The sequence below is a fragment of the Pteronotus mesoamericanus genome, unplaced genomic scaffold (assembly GCF_021234165.1).
Source record: "Pteronotus mesoamericanus isolate MK-2021 breed Mesoamerican mustached bat unplaced genomic scaffold, CSHL_Meso_final contig_230, whole genome shotgun sequence".
In the NCBI taxonomy this organism is placed as follows: Eukaryota; Metazoa; Chordata; class Mammalia; order Chiroptera; family Mormoopidae; genus Pteronotus; species Pteronotus mesoamericanus.
This window is the reverse complement of record NW_026555096.1, coordinates 1,282,584-1,306,387: the sequence shown is the minus strand read 5'-3', so window position 1 is coordinate 1,306,387 and position 23,804 is coordinate 1,282,584. Positions and strand designations below refer to the sequence as shown.

The following is a 23,804-nucleotide window of genomic DNA, read 5'->3' as shown; positions in this document are numbered from 1 at the left end:
ATACTTCTTGCAAAACACTATGTTATCTTGGAAACTAAAGAGAAGATGCTCACTTGTTAATGCTTTGAGGGTGAAAACACAAGGACACACACTTGTCATTTTTGCTTGGAGCCTGGAGGGATCACCAAGAGTTGATATATACAGTTCAGATGAGAAATAGAGCCCATAAAGCACCAGGCAGAGGTGCTGGCACATAGCAGGTGCTCAACAGATGGAGATTCTCCCATCTGGTCAATGAGTCAGTGGAGGGAGCAGGAAGGTTGGTTTCTTGGGGTGAGCACATGTCAACATCACTCTGGAAAAAAGGTCTCTGAAACTCTGAGGCTTGCAACTACTCCAGGACCTAGTTTTAAAGAGATTGTGGCAAAATTGAAAAATCACAGAATTAAACACCTGAACTGGTACCAGGCCCCAAAGAAAAGATGTCTCCAAGTTATTTTCTAAATTACCTACCAAAGATTACGTGAGCCAACAAGTAGCTATTGACTTTAGATTCAGGGACCATAAAGACTTATTGATTTGAGAGAAAAATATTGACCAAATTGAGACTGAGGTCAATACTGGCCTCCTGGGAAAATACATCTTAATATTAAATAAAACCTGCAGACATTAGGCCTGGTATTTTTGACTCTAAACTGGTAGTCAGACAGAGACCCATTTCAAGTCAGCTCTTTTCTTTTTTGTGTATTGTACTAACTGGTTTCCAAATTAACTTGTTTCTTGCTTGTATAGAAATTTTCAAGTTTTTTCATACCTTAAATGATCAGGGGACAATTTGGTATTTAAAAAACTATTATTAAGAGTACTTCCATAAAACAAAGAATCCTTTTGAAATGCATGTAACTGCCCAGGACTTACTTTCTGTGAAAATTAAGAATTTCCTGTGTTGAATCTCCACACGGAGGAGCATGCCAGAGCAAACACACACACAAACAAAAAACGTCAACAACAGAAACTTGTGATTAGGACAGGAGCTATTTTTGAAGACACTGTTGACTGGTTTGTAGGCGGCCAAAACTGCTTATGGCAGCATTTTGTACCCAAGAGGTAGGTGTACAGCTGACTTTTATTTGATGGATAAATGAAAAGTGGGGCCCACCTGGCTGTGGACTACAAAAACTTATCCATTCAAGACTGATGACACTTTGAAGGGGCCATTCACAGAGGGGGCAGCACAGGAGAAGGCATTTTATTCCTGTGGGTAATGGGAACTCACTTTTCTTAAACAGTATGTTCTCACATACAAATGTAGGGATGGAGAAGGGCTTACTGTGAGAATTAAATATGATGGTGTGCAAAAAGCACTTTTTGAGTTGTATCCCCCTGGTATATCAACAGAACTTCAAAAAGTAGCTGTTTCTGTTATATCAGGGATAAGAGAATGGATTGGAAACAATGGGTCCTTGGACAACTTAGAGAGAATGTAAGGTGGAGAAATTTACAAGTCATAGTTACTCTTGAGGTTGCTGATAAATATCAGAATTAAAGATAAAAGGATCTAAACACAATGCATACATACTCATGCTGATGTGCAGTGGAATGCACAGTTGAAAGGAAAGTGAGTCCAGCCTGTCTGCATGGGGAGACTGAGTCTCACAGGTGGGATGCAGGAAGCTCAAAGGCATGGAAAATTGGTGGTTTTAGCTTTTGTGTTTAATTCAGTTTCCAAAAACCTCCTGAGTGACCAAAGACCTATTCAAATCAGCAAAAACTAACTCTGCTGTTGCATTTAAGGATGAGTGTAGTCAACAGAGCAGAACTAATGAATAATTTTTGATGATACGAACTAAATGGAATCGCACTATATGAATTCACAATTCACTGTAGCAAAAGAAAGCTCCCTTTGGAAAAAAAATAAGCCAGCTTTCCAACACAAGGGTAAGAAATCTGGGCACAGAGCAGCAGGGATGAGGGCAAGGCTGAGCCATGACAGGACATTAGAACTATGCTCAGAGAGACCCAGGCTCCACACAGAGGCAAATTTTTGAATGAGCTGGTTAACACTTTATGCTTTGGTTCAGAAAGACCCTTGTTCAAGTCCTGACTGCAACCCACAAGTTACCTGACCTTGTTTGCATAAGTCACCCATCTTACTGACTCTCAGTCTCACTGTCACCACCTGCAAAAGCAGAGTGATAGAACCTACTCCACAGAGCTGGTATGTGGAATCATTAACAAATTTCCATCCCGCTAGACTCTCATCTGGGCTAGGGGAATACAGGCATGACAAGAGCAGACACGTTCCTTGCCTTCATAGACCTGGTATCCTGGTATAAGAGAGAGGCGGTTAATAGGTGAATATAAAGTATATGAAGGTGCCTCTGATGGGGAGTGCCATCAGAGGGTGGGCATGTTTTATGTAGGACTTCAGAAAGCTTCTACATTGAGGCGATGTTTGAATACAGACTCTGTGGGTAGGTGATAAGTCACAGGATGTGTTTGGACAGCTGGGGCAAAGACCCCTGCAGACCTTTTGGTTTAAGGACTGGCAGGGAGGCCAGTGTGGCCAGAGGGAAAGGAGAAATGGGGGTGGCAGTAAAAATGATGTCAAAGAGATATTGGGGTCTAGACCACAGAGGACTGTACTGTCCAACGTGGAAGCCACCCGACAAATGTGGCTCTTAAGCGCTTGAGATGTAGTTCTGAAATGAAGTGTGCAGTAAGAGTAACAGATATATTGGATTTTGAAGATTTAGTAGAACAAAAGCGTGTGAAATATTTCATTAATAATTTAATATTGATTATATGTTTACATAATAGTATTTTTGATATATTGGGTTAAATAAACCATATTATTAAATTGGTTTCATCTGGTTTTTTTTTTTCACACCCTTATGCTGGCTGCTAAAAAATTTAAATGACGTACGTGGCTGGCATGATATTGGGTGTTATAGGTCACAGTGTGGAGCTGGGTGTTTACTTGAACAATATGTAAAGTAAACAAATATGCACATAAAGCTCGTGGCATACTTCCCAGAACATAGTCAGGGAAAGTTTATTAAACTACATTTCCATTCATAGATAAACTGTTTAAATGTAAAGGCAAATAAAGATATTTGGAAGGCAGAGACAAATGTATTTGGAAAAATAAATTAATTAATTTAAAAAAAAGAAATTTTGGGATTTCAGAAAAGAAATTTGGCACAAATATTACATATTGTAATGTTCCTGGTGAAGTATGGGGCAGCACCCCAACATCAAGCATATATTTCATTTTTGCAATTCATAAAAAAAGATATTTGAAGGGGAAGACAATGAACTTAAGAAATATAATAATACTAGTAAAAGTTAAGTTTAAATAATTATTGAGAATGTAGTGATAAGATAAATGGAAGTAATGTCTATTGAAATATAAAGCAAAATAAAATTAAAAAGAATCTGACAAACAGATACAACTGGATCTATACCTAAATTTCAAATGGATCAGAGAAAAAAAGGCATTAAAAAAACCCATACAAGTATTTTAGCCATCCTGGTAGATGTGAACTGGTTTTATGCTTTTAACTTACATTTCCATGATTCCGATGGGGTTAAATAATTTTTATGACCTTACTTCTTTTATAAAGTGCATGTTTAAGACATCTTCTCATTTTCTGTAATGTTGTCATTTCTCATTGATTTCTAGATATTCATATAGATAATCCTTTGTCAAATATATGCATGACAGATATGTTCACCCAATTTCTGATCTGCCTTTTCATTCCTGTATTGATAACTTTAATCAGAAGAGACCTTCTAAATTTCAATGTCATCTAAATTTTTCAATCTTTTCTTTTATGGTTGGTACTTTTTGCGTCTTGTTTTTAAGAAAATGTTTACCTACCCTGAAATTAGGGTGATATGCTATCTTTAGGAGGCTTTATTTTTACCTTTTTCTACTCCAGTCTATGATCCTTCTCTAATTTTTGTGTGTGGTGTGATGTATGGGTTCTGGATTATTGTTTTTCAGCTGGATATGCAATAGACCCATTACCATAAATTGAAAAGATATGCTCTTCATTACATTGTAATGTCACTTTTGTAATAAGTCAAGTGACAATACATTTGTAGATTGGTTCGGGGGGTTTTTTTCTGTTCCTTTGGTCGATTTGTTTACCTTTGTGCCCTTTCCATACTGAATTAATTACTGTGGCATTAATGTAAATCTCTGGAGTTGGTATATAAAGTCTTCACTTTGTTCTTTTCCTTCAAGAATATTTTGGCCCTTCTTAGTACAGGCACATTTTAGTATATTTTAGTATAAGTTTGCCAGTTTCTTTCCCCCCTCTCTCTCACACAACTGATGAACAATATTAACACCAAAAAAAGCAGCAATATGATTAGAAACTAGAAAAATTAAATATCCATGTATCCATACTGATATAAAAATTTAGTGAGTAAACAATTCAGGGAAGGGGTCTATATTTTCCTTACAAAAGAACTTTAAATAGTAAATGTAGACAGATTGAGGAAAATAACAAATGACTATTAATATACCATAGCAAAATCCACTGATGAATGGTAAAAGTAGTAGGCAAAGTTTAATAAAAAACAGAATATTTGCAGAGTCTTGATGTTTCTTCCCTAAAGTATCTATTAATTACTATGTGGTTTTGACCCATGTCCACAAATTCTCCATTCTTCCTGCCTTGAGTGTGAACTGGACTTAGAGACTGACTTCTAATGAGTAGAGTATGGCAAGGGAAAAATGGTACCTTGATACTGAGTAAGTCTGGCAGACACCACCTAACCAAATAATAAAGATTCATACCACCATAACCAGATATACTGACATCATGTACCTCTGATACGATGCAACAAGAAGTGCCAAATTTGTGTTGTTCTTCCCCCAAATCTATAACCCCTCCAATCAGAAAAACTCAGAGGAGCCCAAATTAAGGGATATTCTAAAAAATAAGTGGCTCCTACTTTTCGAAAATCTCAATGCCATGAAAGAAAATGACAGGATGGAGGGACTGTTACAGATTGAGAGACTAAGTGCAAAGTGATCTCCTGGATGGAATCCTGAAACAGAAAAAAAATGTTAGTGGAAAACTGCTGAAATGTGGTCAAAGTTAGAAGTGTAGTTAACACTAATGTGCTGATGGAAATTTCTTAGTTTTGACAATATTCCATGGCTACACAAGATGTTAACATTAGGAGAAGCTGGGTGAAGTGTGAACAGAAACTATACTAGCTTTACAACTCTTCTGTAAACCTAAAATTGTTTCAAAATAAAAAGCTATAATGAATTTCTTTTAAAGTTCTTCACTGTGATTATCAGATAAATTTATGCATGCAGGCCCACTTTCTGTTTTATACATTCCTGAGTGTGACTTTTTTCTTCTTTTTGAAAGCAGCATTTATAATGAAAAAGAATTCCACTAGGATTGTAGAAAAGCCTTGACGGAACTAAGTATGTAGAAAAGTTCGTTCAAAAGCTGCACCAAGAAGACAGAATGCCCCTGCGTAGGATGAAAACACCAGGAACCTTCATCATGTTTTGAGTCAATAAAAGTACCACTTGGACCTGGAATTATGTTCAAGGTGTGAGGGGACAACGATACAGAATTTAATTACTCACCAGGGTGGCTTTCCTCTGTGGTTTCAGCAGCTTTGGTTTGTGGAAGGTAGCGGCTATGGGTGCTGTGGAAATATGTCAAGGGTTCAGCTTGTAATTCCCCCCAGGACTCAACCACCCATATGTCATGAGCATCACAGACATACTCTATGGAGATGCAGGGACTCCTTCCTACCCCCATGGAAGAACTCTCATTTCTCATCTAGGTATCAGTGGATGCCCATCTTAGTCCTTGGACGTGTCAGCCTCTGCCCTCATCAAGTTCAACAAAACACTCTGTATAAAGCTCTGTCCCCTGCAATGAGGTCAGGTGTGCAGGTAAGAAACAGGTGGGATTGGTAAAGGCTGAGGCTGGTACCTTCCCTGTGGTCCTAACTGCACACTAATGCTGACATCAATGACCTTTGACCTTCACAGCAGCCCTCATTGGTCATCAGGGAGGCTGGAAACTGAGAAAGAAACCAAGGCCCTTAAAAAGAAGGAAACTAAGGACCTTCCCCTAACATGACATAACTAGTATTTAGATTATTTGAGACTTGAACTTGGCCTTGAAAGTCAGACAGACCTTACTTCAAAGCCAGGCTCTACTACTTAGCTCTCTGAGGTGCACTTTCACCTTTTTGAAGGGAGGGTACTATCTACTGTGATTGATGGGACATTAGAGCAGCATGTGTCTGACCCAGGCAGGGGCTCTCTGCCCCATTTCCTAGCCAGATCTGCACTTGTCATACCTCACAGAACACCATGCCATCTAGCCCCCCTACCCACCCTACCTATGTTCAGCCTTAGCACAACTGGACTTCACTGCAGGGCTCCAAGTATCCCTAGGGAACATCCTGTGAAGCCTTAATTGAGGGATAAAATGTATTTTGCCTCACTATTAAATTGTTTGCCTGGACAATCCTAGTACTTCCAACTATATTTAAAATTTTTGAGGTATGACGTTCTCTTAAATTGGCCACAGTTATTTTAGAAACTATCTATAGATGGTCTTAATTCTCCTAAGACATGTGCAGTTCTCTCCTCCATAAATACCCTTCCTCCTCATTTTCATTCCTCTAAGTCATAACTGGAATCAAAGGATAACCCTGGTTTTATCCTCAGAACAAATATAAAATAAATTACATACCTGGTTTACATCTAATAGAAAAAGCAAAGACCCTTCTTTCCCTTGAATGAACCAAGAAGATGTGACATCCTCATGACCCTCCCCACTATGTGCAGAGCATATTGATAGCTCAAAGTAAAATATACTATGAAATCAATCCGGGATGTTAACCTCCTATGTCCCCGCTAAAGCCGTGCTGGGCCAATGGCACCACCCCCAGCAGCACCCCAGGAATGGGGCTCAGTTTAGACCACAAACTAGGTGGGGTTCTCTGGACCATGTGACAACTAGATGGCACATCATCCATCTGTCTGCTCCCCCTGTCCTGACTCCACATCAAACCCCTCGTCCACTTCTGGAGCAGTCATGGTGCTTTCCTCATGGATAACTGCAGGCTGGCTTCCTACCTTTGGCAGGGACTGCAGGAGGAACGTCAGCCTTTTCCTTCCGCCGCTTGCCCTTCTTGGGCTGCAATGGGGCCAAGCTGGTCACGCTGGTGACAGTCTCCCCTGAGCTGTAGAAGAAAGGGGTACTGATGAAGGAACAGCAGGTTTGTTCCAGGGAAAAGGAAAGGAAGCAAGAGTTTCCAATTGTTCCCTGTGTACCCTTTTTAAGATAGGGTTACCTTACAGCTGAACTGGGATTGATTGCTCTTTGCTTATCTCCAAGGATGTCTGGACGTCTGGTACTGACACTTGGCTGAGATAAGGCCAATTAGATGAGCTAGTTAGTGACTTACAATGTGTTGTTCAAAGTTTAAAAGTCCTGGAGACCCCCAGGGCCAGCCTATCTATATCTCCTAGGGATGTATAGATTTATGGTTTTATACCAGGTTTCATTGGTCACAGTCTGGCTTCCTATATATCAGTAGAGTATTAAGATATCACTAGAAACTTCTGCTTGAGCTCTTCTAAAACCAAGATTCTTTGCACATATCTTTGTGATTCACAGCTGAAAACAGAGCAGCTCCTGTGCAAGTGAGAAAGGACCTTGGGGAGTTGCACCTGGAAGTCCCAAAGGTCCCCATGATTGTTCATGCTTTCTTTTCCTGCTGTAACTTTACCTTCAGTACAGGCTAAGTGAGTGCAACTCCAGGAGTGTTGTTCTCAATTACTGACTGTAGTGTCAGATCCTTTCTTTGTGTTATCCACAATAACACGAAGTGATGAGGCTGATAAGCCTTTTATTACAGGTAAAAAAAACCCAAGACTTAAAGGTACTAAATAACTTTCTCTAAGTGACAATGTTAGTAAGCAGCCTCCATGAAAGCTGTAAACACAGACTGTCCTGAAGTGAAACCTGTTCTTGATACCACATATGGGGTGGAGTCCACATACTTCCCTGAATGGCCATTACACTTTTTTAAATGCATCCTATTGGCTCCAGCAACCAAGAGGAAAGGCCCCTTTTAGAATCTCTTGTCTTTGGGCACATTTTCCAGCCAGAGAGATAGGTATCAAGAGAGACTCTCTTCCTAAAACATGAAGAATTTCTTGAAATCCATAAGAATATGACTGCCTGCCTTGTAATTGAAATGAATGAAGATGGTAAATAGTTTTCACACAAGAAGAAAGGCTCTTACCTATTAAAACATGCTAAAACTTCTCATACAAGGACTCCAAATTAAAACATACTGTTCTTCATTTCTCCATCTAGTGATTATATGATGAATATCAGAATAGCAGCCATCAAACTTAAGGCAAAACACTCTTTAACAAATGTGTGAGGAATTAGGCACTTAGATGTATCGCCAGTATGAGTACAAACCCTTCCTGGTGAAGAAAAACCTGGAAATCAGAATAACTTGGGCTATCAGAATTACAGAGGCTTATTCTTTTTGACCTGGCAATTTCATTTCCAGGAACTTAATTCTGTGGATATTCTTGCATGTGTATGAAAATGTGTGCATGAGTCATTACAGTGCTATTGGTAATAGCAATAGATGGAAAACAACCCAGCTGTCCATCAGCAGGGAACTGATTTAGGATATTATGGTAAATCCACACAGGGAGTCCTCTGCCGCTGTAAAGAGAGATGAAGAATCTATCTGTGTACTGATAAGAAAAGATACATTGTTAAGTGAAAAATCTAGGTGTTGGAAAATGTAAAATGTGAAACTTTCTGAATAAAAATAGGGGAAAATAAGAAAAAAATCTGTTTATTAGTATTTCTATATGCATGCATAAAGAAACCATGGAAGCATTCATAAGAATTTAAAAATAGTGGTTCCTTAGAATGGGGGTGCTTAGGAGCTAAACAGAGAGGAAACTGGATGGGGAGGGTAGTTACTATATATATTTTAGATTATTTAGCTTTTTAATTTTAATTATTAAACCACTTGATTGTTTAATCTTTGCAAAACAGTAAATTAAGCACAAATAAATATCTAGATATACTTAATAAAAGAAAATATGCTATTCTAATGTAGTCCTAAAATTTTAAAAATAAACAAAGATTGAATCATACACATTGTGGGAAAAATTCCAAGAATACAGTTCACACTGAGTTTCCCCAAAGATAGCTTATTTTTTACAGGGAGCAGAAATTCTAACTGGCCACCCTTTTAGTGTACATGGTCAATTATGTAAATTCACAAGTAGCCAAAAAAAGAATGTGTATTTACAAAGCTCTGAATGCTAAGAGAAAAACAAGTGATCAGAAACTCTCAGAATCTCTTAAATATACAACCACATGCCCAGCTTTATTTCATAGTTTTTAAACTCCAAAAATGTTTACTTTTTCCTTTCCACTTTAAGTTATAAATTAATTTAAGTTCGTGTTTTAAAATGGCAATTACAGGCATGGGGACAAAAGAAAATAAGTCTATCATAACTAAAATATAACCTTTATAAATACATAACACAGACCTTCATTTCCAGTATTTTTCCTCTTGCATTTTTCCTAATAGACTTCATTCTTTAGAGAAGATTTTGGTTCACAGCAAAGTTGAGGGGAAGGTACAGAGATTTCCCACATACCCCTGCCACCTTCCCAGATGCATAGTCTCCCCCATTATCAATATCCTTCACCAGAGTGGTACATTTGTTACAATTGATAAAACTACATTGACACATCATTATCACCTAAAGTACAACATTTACCTTAGGGTTCATTCTTGGCATTGTAAATTCTGAGTTTAGACAAATATAGTATAATGTGACCACTACTACAGCGTTATACAGAGTAGTTTCGCTGCCACAAAAATCCTCTGTGCTTAGATCCCATCGCACCTCAACTCCTGCCAATCACTTGTCTATTTATTCTCTCCACAGTTTTGCCTTTTCCAGAATGTCATATGTTTGGAATCATACAGTGTACAGCCTTTTCAGATTGGCTTCTTTCTCTTAGTAATGTGGATTTAAATTTCCTTCATGTCTTTTCATGGCTTGTTAGCTCACTTATTTTTAGTGCTGAAAAATATTCTATTATCTGGATCTACCAGGGTTTATTTGTCCATTCACCTACTGAAGGACATCTTGTGCGCTTCCAAGTTTTGGCAATTAAGAATAAAGTTTCCATAAACATCCACATTCAGGTTTTTGGGTAGACAGAAGTCTCCAACTCTTCCTTGGTTTTCATACTTTTTTTTTTTTTTATCATACTGTATTTCAATTTTGCACCCTTCTTTTTATTTAATGTACATCTCTCTTATGGTTACATCCTCATACTATTCCAGTGAGAAGATATGCTGAAGTTTACTTAGCCATTCCCTGACTTCTTAACATCTAGTTTGTTTCCCAGTTTGACATAGAAATAATAACGCTATAAACGTATTAGTGCATAATTGTTTTCCATTCTTAGACTTTTGTTTTTATGTTGGATTATTAAAGCTGAACTTACCAGTTCACAGACCATTTTCAACTCTCTTTAATAGCTACTGTCAAAATGACTTGTGTCAAGTTGGTACTACTTTATGGCCACTCTGTCAACAGACAAAGCTGTTTATGTTTTCACCCCATTCTTCTTGTTGTTCTTGTTTTCATCCTCATTAAAACCAGGTGTATCAGCTTAAAAAATTACTGACTTCATGAAGAAAAACACAATTCCCCTTTTCCTTGCATTTCTCTGATTGCTAGTGAGGATGAGTACTCTCTAGTTTGTCTATTGTGTAGCCTCATTTGTGAATGATGTATGGGCATCTTCTGCTCTTATTTATTAGGATCTTGAAGTTTTTCTTACAGATTTGTATGCATCTTTCACATCAGTCTGACATGTTTATTTCAGACATTTCCTCCAATTCCCTCTGAATTTTGGCTTTTTATTAAACACACAATAATTTTGTTCTTGTTTGCCAAAATCATTCAATATTTTCTTTTTGTCTATCACCTCTGAGTCAGATCTTCCTCCCCAACTGCACCTCACACCCTGCAGAATACAAAACAGTTGCCCTTACTCTTCTCTTCCCTTGGCTATAATTCTTTAGCTCTTTAATAAAAAGGAAAGCTTTGGGAGGTAGGCGGAGACAAATGTATTTGAAAAAATAAATAAATTAAAAAAATAAAAAGGAAAGCTGTAGGACATCATTGCTGTGAACTTAGGCTGTCATGCCCAGGGCTTAGTAAACTGGAAAAGATCTGCTTTGTCATCACTGTTTTCCTTCCAAACTGCACTAAACTAAATTTAGCTCTAATTCATGTTTCAACAATGAAAACTCACCCAATAGGATACCACAATGACATGCGATAGACAGTATTTCCCTCAGATTCTTACATCTCCCATTGAGCCAGCAAGGCTGGTAAGAATTTTTGACTAAGAGAGCCTAGTTTACAATTTACTTAAAAGAGACTTATTCTCTATCTTGGTTGGAACAGGACAGTATTTTTTCTCTGACACAAGGGATTGAGTATTGTTGGGGCCAGTCAAACCAAAGAAGATAGGAAACAGGCCAGAAGCTCTGATTAAATTAGAGAGTTGCGTGACTGAAGGGAAGTACTATTTGTGGGAAACAGCACTGTCTTTCTGGCTCAAACAAGGGTGGAGCAGGAGGCACATGCATGGAACATGTATAATGTTCCAGCCTGGCTGTTTCTCATAGAAGCCCCTCCCCCACACCAGCTGGGCATCTCTGCTTCATGGCACATGGTGGCCAGATTTAGTGAATGGGCACTGGACCAGTGGCAGAGAGATGACATTGGACAAGTTACTCACTTCACTGAGCTTCATCTCACAATCCATAAAAAGGGGAGATGTAACCTTGCTATCTATCTCACAGGATTATTATGAGGGTTAGATGAGATAGCATAGCCTTAATTATATGGAGCATGAAATGACTAAATAGCACTGATCCCCAAATCTGTCATGTGGGTACTGTGCAGGCAGGGCATGTAATGGTGCTACTCAGGGAGAACAGTGTTGCTACCTGGGTCTCTCATGGTGAGATGTCTTGGCCCCGAGAGGAGGGCTGAAAGTTTCAACCTAAATCTTGATCAGAAAGTCTGCTCAAGATAGTACAGAATGCCCTCCCGTTAGTATGCATACACCAGCATAGGACAGAGCAGGTAGGAAAGAAGGAGGGGGAGGCTGCACCCTGAACAAGGAACAGCTGCCCTGGGACATCAAGTAAAGCAGGCACACTTGATCTCACCAGGCACTGACTAAATTGTGAGCAACCACATTTTGCAGAAGCTGAAGTTGACAAAAGCTATGTTTGTCTCTATCCAATGCAAGGCACTGTGGAAAGTGCTTGATACCCACAGTCTCTCCCCTAGATGTGAGAAACTAAGCCTTAGAGGTCTGGGCAGGAGACATAGGATCTGATGGAGGTTAGCCTGCCTCTTTGGCCCTGAAGCAAGGACTCTGGGCCCTGACCAGACTACAGAGAACAAGGAAACTAGTACAGGAAGCATGGAAATCAAGTCAGATTCACAATATCTGCTCCATGCTTAAATCAGCTCCCTAAAGAGAAGGTACTGGAAGGAGATATCAGCACCCCACTGAATTTTAAGTATGTACTAAATTCAGAGTAGGGGGCTCCTGGGACCACTACAGCTGCTCTAACCCCTGCCCTGGTAGGAGGAGAAGAAACCAACCCAAGTGTTGGAATCTTGGGGGCAGGAGCTATGGCTGCGGCCCAAGACCATAGGACAGTCTGGCCTGAGAGTGGGCTGAGGAGGAGGGGAGCATGTTCCTGTTGCTGGAAATTCTGGAATAAGTGATGCCAGCGACAAAAATGGAGGTGGACAAAGGCAGGCCAGCCTTGTTGAAATCTGCCTCTACTCTTGTTGGGCTTAGTGTTGGGGAGTAGAAAAAAATAAATAAGACAGCACACACGAGCTGATCCTACCAAAGAATACGTGATAACCAAAACTCACCACCCAGCCACACCGCACTTTCATAACTAAAAGTGAGGTGACGCTTACATTACCTTGAATCTCCAGGGCTCCTCATTTCCATGAACCAAATACCTCCAGCCCCCAGCCTTTTATCTGCTATGCTTCTTTCCCCCATTTCTGTGTCTGCCCTCCCCAGTCATCTTTTCCTAGAACATGCTTACTCATCCTTCATGCCTTTGCCCACATTCACCTCCAGTAAGCCTGCCCTACCATCCACAGACCACTAAGGTAGAGTTCGGAACATTTCCGCTGGGTGCCTGCAACGGCTCTGTAGGCATCCCAAGGGTGCTGCCACAATTTTGCCTCTCTGGGTCTCCCATTTGATGCAGACTTCAAAGGCATGGGTTTTGTGTTACTTCATCCTTGCTCTATGGGCCTTATAAACTGTTCTACATAGAAGATTCACTCATAAGTATTGACTGAATGATAATAGAACCATTTGCATAGATCTCACCATTTACCAAAGACTTACTCGTTCAATCCTTCCAACAACATTATGTGCTAGGGCTGTCATTGTCCCCATCTTAACAGAGAAATTGAAAAACTACTCAAAGGCACACAGCAATCAGTGGCAGGGCCTACCTTTCCTGTGCCCTTGCCCATTTCCTTGGCAGCTTTCTTGAACATGACCTACAGGAAGGAAGGCATCTGAACTCACTGAAGAGGTGTGTCATGGTGTGGGAGCCCATCACACCTATATGTAATTGGCGGCATTTCATTTGGAGAAATGTCATGCAGTTGAGCTGCTCTCAAAGCTGTTTTCTCTCGGGAGGGCTGTCTCAAAGCTTGCAGGACCCTGAGAGGCCTGCTTGAGTCCAGCTTTTTGCTCCACAATAGCACTTTGCCATGGGAAGAAAAATCAATATACTATCCCTGAAGGTCAGGGTTATTTCCATCTTCATTGGATGACACAAGTTCAAGATGAGACTTGTTTTCTTCTGTTTGAACTTCTCTCAAGAAGTCATTGGATACTCCAGAGTCTTCAGGCCCTGCCGAGGTATATGACAACATCCCCATTCAGTGACTGCAGTCTCAGTGCTAGCATGTGACTTCTTCATGAGGGTCCCTCCCCTGCCTGTTTCCATTCCTGGCACCTTGTCCTAGTCCTGTGCTCTTTGCCCATTCTTCCTCAGGAGGAAGTGGTCTGAGGACAGAGGAGGACAATTTTCTTCACCATGCATTGGGACTCCAGGGGCCCAGCTGCCCGCTGATGTAGCACAGATGAATGAGCCAGGATCTGGGAGCCCCCTGGCAGGACAGGGATGGGAGGATCTGCCTTGGCTACAGAGACAGAGCACACAAATAAAAAATAGTTCAAAGGCTAAGGATAGTCTAGTGTTCACTAGTGAGGTACCATGACAAGAAATCTGGGCTGCATCTAATCAAACTGGCATGAGATTCTATTCTGAAAGATAAATGAAAGTCAGCAAGTTGACCATTTCCAGGTATGTGGGAGCAGGCCTGGCCCCTTCAGGGTTCTGGGTACCATGGAGTAAAGGCAGGCTTTCCAGAGCCAGATCTATAGGCTGGCCCAACAGAAGACATGCCCACAGGGAAAGCTCAATTCAGAAATCCAGCCAGTCTTGTTGACAGCACTAGCTCACAGAGAGGGCAGCACTTCAGCAGAACCGCAGCCATATCTGACCTCTGCTAGGCATCCCAGGACTAGGGGAGACCCAACTCCAATGCCTTCCAGGCTGGGATGACACCATCTCCTGTACATCTAGCTTTGGTCAGCACCAGCTCAGAGTAGGGCAAGTGAAGGGAAAGCCTGGGAGGGGAGGGAAGCAGGCCCAAACACCTGGCACTGCATGCTACTGTAGAGAGGCCAGACACTAGATCACAGCAAGCAAATCCTGAGAAACAGTGCAGGCTGACTCTTCACAGCCTCTGACCATACAGCCATCACCTTTCCCCCATCTGAAATGCCTTATGGGGGCATATGCTCTAAAAAGCAAACAAGTAGCTCTATTGGGGCATAACTTATTTACTATAAAATTGACTGATCATAAGTGTACAATTCAATAATTTGAATTAGTGTATTCAATTTTTTAGTGTATTTATAAAATTGTGCAATCATCACTACGATACAGTTTTAGAATGTTTCTGTCATCCTCAAAAAGTTCTCTCTTGCTCATTTATAGTTAATCGCTATTTCCACCTTCAGCCCTAACCAAGTACTAATCTGCTTTCTGTCTCTACATATGTACCTTTTATGGACATTTCAAACAAACAGAATCATACAATACGTACTTTTTTGCATCTGGATTCTTTCACTTAGCTTCATGTTTTTGAGGTCAACACAGGGTGTAGCATATCAGCAGTTTGTTCCTTTTTATTATCAAATAGTATGTCATTGACTGAATATACTAAATTTTGTTCATCTATACATCAGTTGATGAATATATTTAGGCATTTTCCAGCTTCTGGTTATTACGAATAAAGCAGCTATGAACAACTGCACATATGTCTTTATACGGACATATGCTCTCATTTCTCTGGGATAGATTTCTGAGTGGAATTGCTAGGTCATATGATAAGTTTATCTTTAATGTTTTGAGAAACCAACAAACTGTTTTCCAAAGTGGTTACATCATTTAACATTCCTACCAGCAATCTACAGAGCTCCTGGTTTTCCATATTCTTGCTCAGACTTGACAACGCCTGTCTTTTCTATTATAGCCATCGTAATGGGTGTGTAGTGTCAACACAGTGGCATTTTATTTGCATTTCTCTAATGACTAATGATATTGAACATATTTTCATGAACTTGTTAGTAATTTGTTTATATTCTTTTGGAAAATATCTATTCAAATATTTTGTTCATTTTAAATTGTATTTGTCTTCTTATTATTGAGTTGTAAAGAGTTCTTTATATATTTTGTCCCAGCACCATTTGCTAGATAGACTATGTTTTCTCAATTTTTTTAAAGAGTTTGTGAAGGGTTGGCATTACTGTTTTCTTTTCTTTAATGCTTGATATACTTCGCCAGTAACGCAATGTGGACTTGGGCTTCTCTTGGTTGGAAAGTTTTCAGCTAACAATTCAATTTCTTGACTTACTACAGATTTACTCAAATTATAGCTCTTTTTAAATCAGTTTTGGTAATTTGTGTCTTTCTAGGAATTTTGTCATTTCCTTATAATCCTTCTAATTTCTGTAGTCTGTTTCCATTTTCCTTCCCAATTTTGGTAATTGCATTTCTCTCTCTCTCTCTCTCTCTCTTTTCATTTTCATGGACAGTCTAACTTAAGGTTTATAAGTTCGGTTGATCTTTTCAAAGAACCAACTTTTGGCTTCACTATATTTCTGTATGTGTGTGTGTGTTTTCCACATCATTGATTTCTATTCTGATCTTCATTATATCCTTTATGTTGCTTACTCTGGATTTCACTTGCACTTCTTTTTCTATTTTCTTATGGTGAAAGCTTAGGTTATTGATTTGAAACCTTTCTTCTTGTCTAAAATAGGCATTTAAAGCCACATTTTTTTTCCTCTGTAAGCACTGCTTTAACTGCATTCTTCAAGTTTTGGTATGTTGCGGTTTATTTTCATTTAATTAAAAATATTTTCTAATTTCTCTTGTGATTTCTTTTTGAGCCAGGTATTATTTAGAAGTATGTTGTACAAAATTTCAAAACATGTAGGAATTCCCCAGGCTCCTATCTGTCATTAATTTCTACTTAATTCTGCTGTTGTCAAAGAACAGACTTCATATGATTTCTTACATACATAAAATTCTTAAGTTTTTTTTTAGCATATGGCCTAGCATATGGTCTATCCTGGAGAATATTCCAAGTACACTTGAAAAGAATGTCTCATATAGTCATTGGGTGGAGTATTCTTATGTGTCAGGTTAAATTGCTTTTTCTCCTGTCCCCTTATTGATTTTCTGTCTAGGTATTCTATCAATTAATTGAGAGTGAAGCATTGAAATCAGCTATTATTCTAGAATCACCTATTTTATCTTTCAGTTTTTTTGTTTTTGCTTCATGTGTCTGAGGTTCTGCTGTTAGGTCCGTACAGACTTTTAATTGTTATATTTGCCTGACATTTAGACCCTTTATAATTATGAAATCTCCTTCTTTGTCTCTTATAATATTTTTTCTTAAATTATATAATTTAGCTATAACCTCTCTTATGATTACTGTTTCACAATATATCTTTTTTTATCCTTTGGATGATGTCCATTTATTGCAAATGCATGTTGCCTCAGCCAGAATTATGCTTTCCCCAACCATGACCAAGCAACATATGGGTGCCATTAACTCCAGCTCATAGGAAAAATGAGCATCCCAGGAAAAGAAGGCAATGTAAGGCCAGGGGTGGGGACAAAGCATCAGAAAGGCAGAGAAAGAAGGGGGCTCACTCTCTGATGCCTGGTGTCTGGGATGGGCTTTCCTTGTCTTGGGGTTCAATGTGGGATCACATGAGGAGGAACAGCTACTATGATGTTCTCTTTCAGACATATCTTTCTGAAGAAGTGGGATATTCAAGTCACCTTATATGTATGTGCCTTACACAGTCCACTGGTGACTAACATTTCATCACTTTGAGTGAAATGTGTAAACCTCCTATGTAGGTTACTTTACCTTCCCCACTTTTAAATAACAATGTTCTTCTTGAGTATGAGATAATTCTATAATTTCTGTTTCAATCATCATATATATTTTTTAAACCCATGAGGAAAAGAATAGTCTACTTATGTACCCGTATTTATGTCCTATTATTCCTTTTTCCTCCCCAATGCGCCAGGGTTTTCTCTGTTATTTCAATAATTTATTTTAAAATAGACCTGATAGTGACAAATTCTTTTATCTTCCCTTCATCTGAGAATGTCTTTATTTCCACTTTTTCTTAAAGGATAGTTTTTCTGGATAAAGAATTTGTGGTTGGCAAGGCTTTTTTTTCTATTTGAAAAAGTGGTTCGATTTCTTTCTGCCCTCCATAAATTCAGATAAAAAATTCACTGTCATTCAAATTTGTGTTTCCCTGTAGGTAATACATTGCTTCTCCTTGGTTGTTTTTGAGATTTTTTTCTTTGTCTTTGTCATTCATAATTTTCTGTTAACCAATTTTCAGAGTCCTCCTTTCATTGTCTCTTATACTATTTCCAAGGTTTATAGTTGTGTTTAGCAGGGAAGAGCAAACTGACCTAAATTGTCTTGTCTGGATCAAAAGTCTCACATTTTTAAACACAATGAGTTTTCAATATTTACTATAACTATTATTTTACCTGTGAGGTATATCCTATGAGCTAAAAGGCTAGCATCTTAGCACATATATTACTAATGGCTGCATTTTGCAGAGGGGCATAGGATAAGCAAGCATTGCTGGGAAAACATTGCGAGTGATTGTGGACACGAGGCATCAAAGTGGTTCAGTCTAGTTGCCAGCCCCTTTCTGAAAAGGGAAACCGTCCTCCAGGAGCAGGTGCCAAGCCCCCTCCAGCATGCATGTTGGGCCAGCATTAACCACATGTTTTCTGGATCCTCTAGGGATGATAGCCAGAGCATGGAGTCTGGATATATGAAAATGCATGCAAGAGTAGCACACATTTTTAGGTCAATTTGTGGACTAATGTGCAGACCTTTAAGTAAAGATACAAATGTAACCAATATCTTGGTAACATCAAAAGAAAGTAAAATACCAAATTGTTTCTTTTGAAAGAGGAAAAATATTCCTACCTGTTCTGAGGGCATTTCACCAAATAATGTCTTGCTGTGAAAGGAAAAAGAAATAAAAGATAGTAAATAAATGCTACTTTAGACATAGATGCTCCAGTAGGAGACATAGGTGCTCAGGTGTTGACCAGATGTTTGTTTAAGCCACCCCTCAGGGCTTCATACTTCTCTTTGGATGAGGACAGCAGAGCCAGAGCATGGACACCATAGGGACTTGATACTGTTCCACACCTGCATCAAGCCAGGTATGAAGCCATACACCCCAGACTCCCTGGTTACATTACCCAAAATACTCGTTGTTTTTTGGCTGTGTGTGTGTTTTTGTTTTTGTTTGTTTGTTTGTTTGTTTGTTTTTCTAGGTTGAGTTGGCTTCTAACTTGAAGGATCCAGGAGTAACAATCATGCAACTTATGAATTCAGGCTTAATGTTGAAAAAGCCTTCTTGGGATCACCTGTTTCCACTTCGACTCTCTTCTCTCTAAAATGGGTTTCCATTCTCTGATCAATGCTCTTCCAGGACTAACAGATGCCCTTGGAAAAACAGTCTTAGGGCAACATACCCTCCACAGTAGGTCTCCTTAAGAAAAACAAGATTCTACTTGCAGTTGAAAAATAATACCTAGGCAGTTATCCTAACACGTGCCCAATCTAAGCTCACAGTTGAGTTCACCTCAGACAGAAGTAGAACTGAAGCAGCCACAGGGCCCTAGAGTTGTGTGATACATTGTGTCATCACATCTCCCTGTACCTACCCACATCCACGTATAACACTGACTCTGGGCTTGGCCATATGGCATTCTGTGGCCGATGAAACATTAGCCAAGCAGAGACATAAAAGGTGCCTGTGTCCTGAGGTTTGCCCACAAGTGTGCACTCTTTCTCTCTCCCCCTTCCCTTCTCCTCGCCAACACTGCCCTGCCTTTTCCTCCACTCCCTACTCCCAACACCCCCCTTCCTCCGCCTCCTCTTCTTCTTCCCTCTCTCTGTCCCTTCTTGTAAGGAATTCTTCTGCTACCACAAGCCTGGCTAGCCTACTGGAAGATAAGACCACATGGAACAGCTGCAAGTCATCTCAGCTAAGGACCCAAAATGGGCCCCAGCTTATTGACCATTGGACTGCAGCTGCATGAGTGAGTGGCTCCAGCTGAGTCCAGAAATGCTCAGCTGAGCCCAGCCCAAATAGCTGACTTGCAAAATTGTGAGCAAATAGAATGTTTCAAGCTACACATTTGGAGTGATCTGTCAAGCAGGTGACCAGTTCAGGTTCCAGACCAGGATGAGATAATCTCAGCTTTAAAGGGAGCTTTTTTTGAAGTTTATCTGGCCCAACCACCTCTTAGTACCTAAACTCTCTCTACATTTCACTTACAGTATTCCATTCCAGTACTATGTATCAGAGAGTTTATAGGTACAACAGTAATAAAGTCATAATTAATATTTGTTGAGCACTTCCTAAATTCCTGGCACTATTCTAAGCTTATTATATAGATCAGTGCTTTGCATATCCTGGGGCTTACAGGCCTTAGGCACTCTTAGAGAGGGCAGTTTTAAGGAAATCTATTTCTAGATTTTCACCTTCCATGGTATTCTTTACTAAGAATTCTTCTTCTGAAACATAGCTGAGGTCAGGCTCTATTCCTTTCCTCCCTCCCCTGTCACATCACCCTTTTTAACTTCAGAAAATTCAGGCATAGCCTTCACATACCCTGACTTGTAGCAATAATATGGAGACCTGTACTGGGGACAAAAACCAGTAGGCACCAAAAAAGAGATGGTTTGAAATATTGGTGCCAGTGTTGAGAAGGTGAATAACATGACTGGGTCACTAAACTTTTCATGAGGAGGAGGTTTCTAATATTTTGCTTTTAACAGGGATTTAACATAACCTAACCCAGGTGTCAGCTGGTAAGAGTATTAAAAATCATTTTCCACAATAAATCACTCTGTGACTTTTGGCTCATAACTGGAAGCAGTTTAAAGTACTGAGTGGCATAAGAAAACTTCATCCATCCCTGCCTCTTTTTATATTGGATAAGGTGTTTCAAAGCTAACATCTACTAGAAAAAATAGGAATAAAAGTGAGGATGAAGTCTATCACTAATCAAATTTATACAAGGGTATATGAAGTAAAATAAAAATCCATTTTAATAAAATACATTTCTAATAAAATTTTATTTCATATGGTTATTAATTATTTATCTAAATTTTATATTTATGTGGTTTTGATTAATTTTATACCCATTTTCCAAATATTACTAATTGTACAATATTGATGACTTAATCCAAAAAAAATTTTAAACCTAAAGACTTATGAAATAAGAAAATAAAAAATTTAATTTAAATTTTGTACACATTATTTCACAGAGAATTAACAGGGTGATCAATAAAGGACTTTCAAAACAAAAAAACTGTACTAACATAGGATAAAATTTTGTTGGATAAGTGATTTGAATATAAAAGCTCAAGGAGAAAAAGGAACAATATGAAATTTCTAACAACTAAAGCTTGTTTATGGAATCTTTTAAAATCAACATAGGTAGTTACTAAGCTCATGACACTTAGATGTAAAAGAAAGATTTAACCATTTCATTTTAAGATGGCAATATTTGTGATGCTCTGAAAATTACAACTTTTGCAATATTTTACATTTATGATGAAAAAGTTTAGATGTCAACAAAACACATTCAAGAGTGCAGCTTTTTAAATGATTTAGGAACTAGGCAAGCAAAAATGTTTGACACCTCAACTTTGTAGTCTAATATTCACAATAACCTTGTCATTATACCTGTTTTACAGCAAGACACTGAGGTACAGAGAGGTTACCACCTTGCCCAAGGTCACATAGCTACTGTTAGGGGCTGAGCTATGCCATTCCTCAATTCATACCTCAGAATGTGACTACATTTGGAGATAGGGCCTTTAAAAATGTGATGAAGTTAAAATGGGTCCTAATCCAATATGACTGGTGTCCTTATGAGAAGACTGAGAAGGAAACATGCACAGAAGAAAGACCACATGAAGACACAAGAGGATGGCCACATATAAGCTTTGCATTGGCAGCCTGAGCAACTAACACACCTGGGATGGGACAAAACTGACTCCAGAGCCTGTAACTACTCCTCGCCGTTCTCAGAGACACTGGGTAGCTGGGGGTAGGGTTCCACCAGATGAAGAAACTGACTCTCACAGAGAAATGCTGGCCCACTCTGTCACAGCTGGCACAGAGTGGAGCTGGGACTGGACCCCACAGAATGCCATGCACTGGCTGACCTGTGTTTTGGGAAGGCCACTACAGCAGCTGTGATAGGAGCAGTATACAGAGCAGGAACCCAGGAAGCAACAGAGGGGTTCCCGTAATAGTTGGCCTTTGGGACTGACTCAGAAGGACTATGACCCTGGTAAGGATAGTCAGGGCCAGACACAGAAAATGCACCTCCGCCTGAACTTGCTCCTAAGTTCTCAACTAGATGAATGTAGAGTCTGTGCCTTTAATGAAAAAGACCGCTCACAGGACCAAAAGTAATCCTGAATGCCAAAGGTGAGACTTTCAGGCATCTGAGCCATAGGCCTTGACCACAATTGCTCCTAGGTATACACAGCATAATCAGTGCTGATTACATATATGTATTAACCTGTCTTAGATTGGGTTCCTCCAGAAGCAGAGCCCGCAGGACCATGATTCAAGTGCAAACCATCTATGCAGGAGGCAATCCCAGGAAACCCACTGGAGAGTGGGAGATGAGACCAAAAGAAGAAGAAAGCCAATGAAGGGGTGATCCTGGAGCCAGTGTTCACCATAACCCATAGCCTGGCACCTAGTGCACTTGGCTCCAAAGTCCTCGGCTCTAAGCAAAAGAACCATTGTGCACAGAAATGAACATGCAGGATGCAGTTCCATGTAATGGTGATCTTATGACCTTTAGGACTTTGGAGACTCTAAAAGGAAGGACTGTTGTTCTCACCTCCCCTGAGAGGAAGATACCTGTGAGTCCCAGGCCATGGGCAATCTGATCTCTGCCTCCTCAGCTGTGGTCACACCGCTCCCAGCCCCCACCGCATGGCCAACCTCCCAGGTGCCATGTCTAGGCTTGAAGGCTTTCTCATCTCCACCTGAGCATGTCCCTATCATCACAATCACCCCCTAGTAGCTGATTGGGGTGGCAGCAGCCTTGTAGCAGTGTTGGGGCCTCCAATGGTGGTTGACATTCTCATACCATTCTCCCCACACCCCACCTGCATTCTCTGCAGACCCTCTGGCCTTACAGTGACCCTGAGACAAGACTTGTGGATATTTGTGTTCTGTTTACTTGAACGTTCTTTACTCATTGTGAGTACTGTGGCAGCCCAGCACAGGGCCCTAGGTATTTGCATAACTCTGGCCTCTTCCAGCCCAGTACAGGCAGGGAGCCCTGCAGCCTGGAGGGACAGACAGGACCTGTGTGTGCCCTTCCTTCTGTTAGCCCTTTCCCTTGCCAAGGAGCGGGCTTCTATCACACCATGCTCAGGAGCCTAGATCCCTTCTGGAAGCATCCTGTCTCAGCAGTGTTTCCAGGCCAGCACAGGTAAAAGGACAGGTGGGACTGTCTCTCTAGGTCACCAAGTGAAAAGCTGAGGTGAGCTAAGCTTTCTACCTCCTGTCCTATTGGTACAAAGAGCCACTTTGTGACCACAGTCATTCAGTGAAAAGTACCAGCACATAAAGTTGTCTATCTAAAGTTATGCTGTGCTACATGGAGTCATGAACCCACATGGCTATCAGGCACTGAAAATATGACTAATCCAAAATGAGATGTCACAAAAAAAGGTTCTGCCCTTTCAGATCATGCTGAATTTCAGCATTAGTGTGAAGAAGGGGACATAAAATATGTCATCTGGAGTCTTCATATTGTTACTTATTGAAATTATATTTTGGATATATTGGATTAAATAGAATTAATTTCCCTGTTTCTTTATCCCTTTTTAAATGAAATAGTAAAAAAATGTCCAGTTACACGCATGGCTCACTCCAGACATTTCATCTGCCATGGTGGCAGGGATGACTGATCCCACAGTCCTTGTGCCCAGGACAGAGGGTTGCAACCTGGAAAGGTGAACAGCCTGTGGAAGAAGGTGCTCCCTG

The 23,804-nt window shown here is 39.9% G+C and overlaps 1 protein-coding gene across 1 annotated transcript in view; it reads right to left on the bottom strand.

Moving 5' to 3' along the window:
• Positions 1–23,804, bottom strand: part of VSTM4 (V-set and transmembrane domain containing 4) — a 99,373-nt gene that overhangs the window by 18,940 nt on the left and 56,629 nt on the right. Inside the window, exons 5-7 of the mRNA XM_054572377.1 lie at positions 18,689–18,722; positions 7,076–7,182; positions 5,564–5,625 (exon numbers count right to left, since the gene is read on the bottom strand). Coding sequence (XP_054428352.1) covers positions 5,564–5,625; positions 7,076–7,182; positions 18,689–18,722 — 203 coding nt within the window. The remainder of the gene's footprint in view (positions 1–5,563; positions 5,626–7,075; positions 7,183–18,688; positions 18,723–23,804) is intronic.